The sequence below is a fragment of the Daktulosphaira vitifoliae genome, unplaced genomic scaffold (genome assembly GCF_025091365.1).
Source record: "Daktulosphaira vitifoliae isolate Bord-2020 unplaced genomic scaffold, ASM2509136v1 Scaffold_1, whole genome shotgun sequence".
Lineage (NCBI taxonomy): Eukaryota > Metazoa > Arthropoda > Insecta > Hemiptera > Phylloxeridae > Daktulosphaira > Daktulosphaira vitifoliae.
The window spans coordinates 85,542,182-85,549,370 of record NW_026099572.1 but is presented as its reverse complement, the minus strand read 5'-3'; the positions used below and the strand labels follow the sequence as shown (position 1 = coordinate 85,549,370).

Here is a 7,189-nt window from a genome sequence, read left to right as displayed (position 1 = left end):
AGTAAAAAACCTGAAAATCAAATCATAATTTACAATTATTTAAAGCACTATAAATATTAAATATAGACACATCTCTTGGCATAAATAAAATCAACATAATTCACTATACTATTTGGTTAAATTAAGACCCGTGAAAAATAAGTTGCAGATCTATATTTGGTGATACAAATAAGAACATGAAATATAGATAAGGAGACAAATGGACGAATTTAGTGATGACGGTGAAAACTCCTAAAGAGTATCATATATATAGAAGAAGAAAAAAAATGTAACCCTGAAATTTTAGAATAGGAAAGATCGCTTGGGATAAGGAACATTGGAGGAGGCCTAAAGGATATCACAATTCCAATTCATCTTAAATATAAAATTCACAAAGCTAAAATTAAACATATACACGTGATAATTATATGTTAATTAATTATTCCGTCTACCTTTTTACCTCATCCATTTTTTTCTTTTCTTTTTATTTATTACATTAATTAAAAATAGACACACTATGTTTTTCTAACCAATGTTTGCAAATGCTAACGGGCAAAAAATGATGGATACATATCATAAACAAAAATAATTCGTACTAAATTTTTTATAATTATTTGTTATTGTGTATTTTTATATTTGATATTTGTGTTTTTATCATAAGGTCCCAATTATTGCTTTCATGATAAGTGTATCAAATAACTGATAGGAATTTTGAATTTCTAATTTTTATATAACTGCTTGAAACGTTTAAATAAAAAATGTCATGGTATTACATCTACGATTGTGTCTATAAGCCATAACATTTATATTTTTTTATGGAAATTCAGCTTATTAAGACTTATTTTAGTTAAATTTCAAATACAAAAAAAATCTATTACAAACATTTTTGTATAAAATCTATATAATTGGTAATGAATTTGATTGCCAAGTATAACTTTAATTCATTCTTTTGTTTCTTTGTCAGTTGCTTCTACTTCTTTCGGAGTTATTCTTAGAAATTGTAATAATTTGGTGATTTTCTAAAAATAATAATAGGATGTTTATCAATAGATAAAATTATAATTAATCCATTGTAACTGTTTTCGCTGCAATGAAATAATATTATTCAAGCTAAAATATAATTGTTTTCTAATTTATTGTTTTTTAGGCGAGAGTTTGTTTGACTGAGATAGTTAATATGTCTGTCAATTCAAAAGTTCAGCTTTTACAGACAAACAGTACTATTGATACATCCATACGGGTACCCGAAGTTATATAGGGTACTCTTGTCTATTGAGTATTACTCGGATAAAGGACAATGGGGTATCCTTTTTATTTTGGGTGCGCTTTTTGGTTTGGTTATTATGCTCGGTATTTATAATACAATATAATTTTTTTAAATTTTAAGTTAAAAAAAAATGTTTACCATAAGATTTTTTTCTAGTGAATATATTTTCCTCGTACTCTCATAATATTCAACCCTTGAATAGATATCTAATTATTTTGAAAAACAAAATATTTTTTCGGCCACCTAATTATTTAACGTATTTGTACGTTTTGGGTATTACACGGTCAAAAGTACTTGAGTATCCAAGTATATACTTGAACAGGTATTACCCGATTAAAAGGAGCACTACTGTCGTTTAAATAACAAAGGATTTATTTTGGAGTAACGATTTTGTTTTTGGAAAGGTAATAATGACGTTTGTTTTATTTTGAAAAATCTTATGTTATTATGTATTCCATACTAAGAGCAATATACCTAAGGGAGTCACTCGGTTCATGTAAACCACCACTCACTTTCTTTTTAAAATTTAATTTTTATTTTAACTTGTACACAAAGTATAAGAAAATAATGTTAAACATTTATTTTTTATACTATTTAAAATTTAGCTATTAAAGAATTATAGATGAGTATTGATTTTTTCCTGAAATCCTATTTTAATTAAATATTTTACATTTGTCTAACTTTTCAGTATCACAAAGAATTAATATCTTATGAAATTCTTAACAAAGTCAAAATTAATTGATAATATCTATTGTGCTTCAGAATGATAGATATTTTGAAGTATTATTCTAGTTTTAAAGTTTATATTTTTATTATTATTAATTAAATTTTTTAGTAACACAAAGAAGATAAGCTTTTTATAACTGTTTTAAAAACAGCAGTTAAAACAGAGTGAACATTTTGATTCTAATCAGTTATGATCCAATTTTTAAATAAACTTATTTAAGAAATTATATGACTAATTTTAAGAATTCTACCGGGATTAAAAAGTTTCAATCCTTTTTTTCCAAAATGGCTCATTATGATTTTTATCATTTTATTAAATTACTATGTAATATATATAGAAATAAACAAATTAGTGCTTAGTGATTTTACATAAACAGAACCTAAACTTGCTAAACTAGATTTTAGTATATAGTTTACGTACATTTTTTTTTAAGGAATTAGTTTAGTAATTTAGATTTAAGAACCAAAGTACGTTCTCTTTAAATTTTCTCAGAAACAAAATCTAAAAATTTGCTTTATTTAAGACCTATGTTTAAAAGTACCTTTGAGCAGTAGCATGAAAAAAAATATTCCCTGTACAGTTTTAAGAGTCTGAAGTATTTCAAACGGACATGCATCATTAATTATTTATTTTTGAAATTTACTTATCTAAGAAATTAATCATGCTTTTACTAACCGACAATCTTTTTCGAATCAAGTAATGTTGGAATTTTTGTGAACATATTTTTACTTTATATTTGCACCCATCAATTCCACCATGAAGATCTAATTGTTTTGCAGTATATTTATCACATATATATGAGCCCATTTGGTTTGTAACTTCATCATGACTTAGACTTTTATCAAGTAAGCGAACTCTGTATTCATTTAATACATGATTAAAATCATATAAATAACCTCCTGAAAAAATTATTTTTGTATGATTTTTTTAAAATTATTAAATTTATGTGCTTTCTATACATTTGTCGTAGAATGACCATTTTTAATAGTTATTTTGAACAATTGAAAATATATATTAAGATACAAAAACTTATTTATGTGATTTTCAAATCTTTTTACCAAAATATCCTGTAACCATATCAGCTAATTTATAACTTTTTAGACAATTTTTTAATGAACTTTTTGCCGAAGGGATTCTTTTTCGAGATTGTACTTCTGAATCTTTCTTTTTATCAGCCTTTACCAATGATATTATCGACAGTGACAACTATGTAAAATAAAATGATTAATATTATAATATCATAAATAGTGCATCGCAAAAAAAAATCAATGAATATTAAAGATTACGAATGGATTAATTTAAAGTATACAAACTAAGTAAATGTGGTAATTTGAAGTACTTTTATTAACTACTACTATAAAATGAGCGATAGCTTATTAATATTGATTGAGTATTTTAGAAAGAAAAGTTTTTATCCATTTCCAATAAGGTTTACAAAAATAATCTTATATCTAAGTTTGCTTTATTTTAGCTTCAAAGCGAAGATAAGAATGTATTAATTTTATTGTAATGTGTATTTTTTCTGGCTGTCGTTAATTTTTCTTGGCTCACACTGGACCGATTTATTTAGATAATTTATCAAAAGCTGTATCTAGTTAAAGACATTACTCTCAAACATTAAAAAAATTTCTTTGTTCCCAGTAAGTAGGGGAAATGCCGAAAAAATTACGGTATTTGACAATAGAAAAATTTAAAATTTTATAACTTTTTAAAAATAAACAAATCAAAATAATTTTTTTATGCAAATACCTTAGGTATAGAAATTGTATACAGGAGAGAATCTAAATATAAAATATCAAAAATGTAATTTTTAACTTTTTTAATTAAAATTTATTTTTTAAATTGTTACTAAATATGATTTGTAATCATTTGACGTATCGTTGAAAAAAGTAGGTTAAGTCATAGTTGAGAAAATAAATGACAGCTACAATAAAAAATCCCCAGTAAAATAATTGTAATATGAATAAGAAATTTATTCTCACTAGGGGAGATTACAGTGCGGGTTCCTTGATATTCATTGAAATTATTGAATCTTAATGAGATAAAAATCATAAGTTAAAAGTTTTCAAAAATCACTAATAAACTCAAATTATTATTTTTTATTTGGAATCGTACAATCTGTAATAATTTTAATTACAATAAACTAATTTATGTTTATGTTAAGCAAACATAAAACATAATATGTAGAGATAGTAGGCTTGATAGAAAAAGACAACTAGTGCTGGTATTTCATGAAATGTGAGAAACTCAAAAATAATTAAGGAAAAAATGCGAAAAATTATTTATACAGGTGGGTGCTAATCTCGTACCTTAAGCGATAAAGACAATTGTCTATAACGTAAGTGTTTCCGACATGGCAATCGTACATCGCATTTTTTGGAAGATAAAAATGGCAATTTGAGCTAGTTCAAAATTTCAAAATTATTTTTCTTGGCTTAATAGAAGCAAAATATGTAAATAAGTTTAACTTTATATTCTATGACAATTAAATTTATATAATATTTATGAAAATTAGTGTAATCCCTTTATAAGGTATTTTAAAATTAATTAAAATACTAATCCTAAAATTTTAACACAAAATAGCATATTTTTGATATCTTCACCACGAAGACCATGGTGAAATTTTCCAATTTTTTTTCATAGTAAAAGTATATTACATAAGCTTTAAATTAAGGTATTTATTTAATTTAATTTAAAGTAAAAAAGTTTCAGTATTTCTGGAACATTTTTAAAAGTTAAATTAAAAAAGTTATTTTTTCGTACAAAATTTTCTATTTATATAAAAGTTGTACTTTTTACTCGTATTTCAAAAGTTTTTAACGCTCCCTGTATAAAGGAAAATGGTCTGATTAAAAAAAATTATTTCAAATGAAAGAAGTAAACATAAAGTATTTATGAAAAAAAATTGTGATGATAAATATATATTTCAAAAAGTATTATCAATTTAAAGTTGGAAAAATAAAATATACTGTTGAAAATTTTGACACAAAAATTGCATGTTTTTAACTACCGCAATCAATAGAAGATAAGTTGTCGGACAAATTTATTTTGTTGGACTTCTAGTAGATAACATAAGCTTTATTTTAAAAAATGTTTTAAACTCGTAGTATTTCCGGAACATTATAAAAACTTAAGTTGAAAAAATTATTGCTATTTAAATCCTTCTGTGTGGGCAGATAAAAGGTACGATTTTAAAATAATTGATATCAAATGAAAGGAAAATACCTTAGGTTGTAATATAAAAAAAAATTATTTTGATTTGTTTATTTTTAAAAAAATTATGTTAATTTTACGAAAAAAGTGAAAATATTCCAAAAATTATTGATTTTTAAAATTGTTATTTTTTTGGAGATTTCCCCTGGTTACATGGAAGGAGGCAAATTTTTTTCAATATTTAATAGTAATGTCTTCAATGATAACGGTGGTTTTTATTTGAAAATATATTAAGAAATTGAAAAACTGACAATATGTTAATCAAAAATATTTTAGTAAAATATTATAAACTTACCAAAATTAAAAATGTCAGCAATAATATGTACTTCATTATTCCTTTAATAATGATTGCTAAAAAATTTAACTGTATTAATTTTTATTAGGGCGTCAAATTTAATAAAGAAAATTATAATCATATAAAGTATAAATACTTTTCATAGTTAGTAAATTTGAATATTTACCTTAAAGAAGAGTAGGACAAATTTATGATTGGGATAAGATGATCTTCTTGGATTTAATAAAATATAGTAATGTTTGCTATCTTTTTATGGTAATATTTTTAAATAGAATAACTTACAATGATAAATTTTTTGAAAATAATTTAAATGTACACATATGTTTGTTTTAAATCTCACTTATATATTTTTTGCAAAGACGATATAATACTATTGTTCTATTTTCTATGGTTTTAACTGATATGTGAATTAATAAATAATTTTTTTTTTATTGCGACAGCTTAAGAAATACATCACGAATAAAAAGAATTTTAAATTTTAAGTATAATCAAATTAGGGGAGTAATTGGGAGAATTTTTTAATAAAAATGAAAATGAACAAGTTGTTTTTTTATTCGTTATTTGAATATGAAATTTCTTTTACATATATATAAAATAAATTACTTATAATTAGTTAAACTAGTTCAACTATTGTAAAAATTAACCTAATCCAGGAGCATATGTAAGTGGAATATGAAATAGATCTTCCCTATTAAATATTTTTAACAGAAATAGACACCTTCTTAATTGGGGTATATATCATAATAAAAATAAAATTCTTTTAAGAATTATCTAAATGAAGCTATGGTAAGTTAACTTGCCTTATTAAATAATAATTTTATCCCGTGCCTAAGCAAGATGACAAATTTGTCTTAATTATTAATATTTAAAATAATTAATTTTTAATTATTAAAATAAATAATTATCAATTTTTAAAATAATCAATTATTCATTTTTAAAATAATTAATCAGTAATTTATGAGATTTTTACCAATAGGTCACAATATTCAAGTAGTATTTCTATTAAATTTTTATAGTGGATATTTTCTTTAAGCGATTTAATTAAAACTTAATGTCAACTTATCCCGCCTTTTTCTATAACGTATTTTAAGTAAAATTATAACAACGTACAAAAATATAATTTTATATCCAGTTTTTTAATTTAACATATGGCTTTTAGTAAATTTTCATTTTATTAACACTTGTTATTACGCACTTGAGTTTGTATTTATCCATATTTAAAAATTTTTTCTTATCTTTTACATTTAAATAATTTTTTCCATTACCATTAATTTAATATTATTATTCTGTGTAACTAGAATATTTAAAAGAAATATTGCCAAAATGTATTTTTAGTCAACATTAAATGACATAAATGAAAAACCATATATATATATATATATTATCTGAAAATTGGTTATGAATTGTTATTTTATTCAGTCATTGATTTTTATTTTTTTATTAAATTTCTTTAGTAAACTACTCAAAATATAATCAATTAAGGGAAATAGTTGTAACATTGAATATTTACTTACATTAAAAATCTTAATATTTTCTTTTAGCCTAGATAATATATAAAAAGTGTATATACACATTTTTAAATTGCCTTGTTTAATTTCTTTATTCTACTTTAAAATCAGATGATGTTAATAAATACTCATTATATCGGAAAATATCAGTTTTAGTAAATTCAACAAGTTATGATGATGTTTATTCTATACATTAAAAT

General features: G+C 22.7%; 1 protein-coding gene across 3 annotated transcripts; it reads right to left on the bottom strand.

The window, feature by feature from the left end:
- Positions 1-759: 759 nt before the first annotated feature.
- Positions 760-6,610, bottom strand: LOC126894572 (uncharacterized). 3 transcript variants are annotated; one of them, XM_050665699.1, is made up of 5 exons: positions 6,592-6,610; positions 5,482-5,537; positions 3,032-3,179; positions 2,649-2,872; positions 760-998 (listed from the first exon to the last, which is right to left on the bottom strand). In XM_050665699.1, the coding sequence occupies exons 2-5, from the start codon at positions 5,515-5,517 to the stop codon at positions 921-923; spliced, it is 486 nt and encodes a 161-aa protein (XP_050521656.1). In that variant the 5' UTR covers positions 5,518-5,537; positions 6,592-6,610; the 3' UTR covers positions 760-920. The 3 variants fall into 3 exon arrangements, with proteins under 3 accessions (XP_050521656.1, XP_050521655.1, XP_050521654.1); XM_050665698.1 differs by lacking the exon at positions 6,592-6,610 and adding an exon at positions 6,452-6,552; XM_050665697.1 differs by lacking the exon at positions 6,592-6,610 and adding an exon at positions 5,648-5,828.
- Positions 6,611-7,189: the final 579 nt, after the last annotated feature.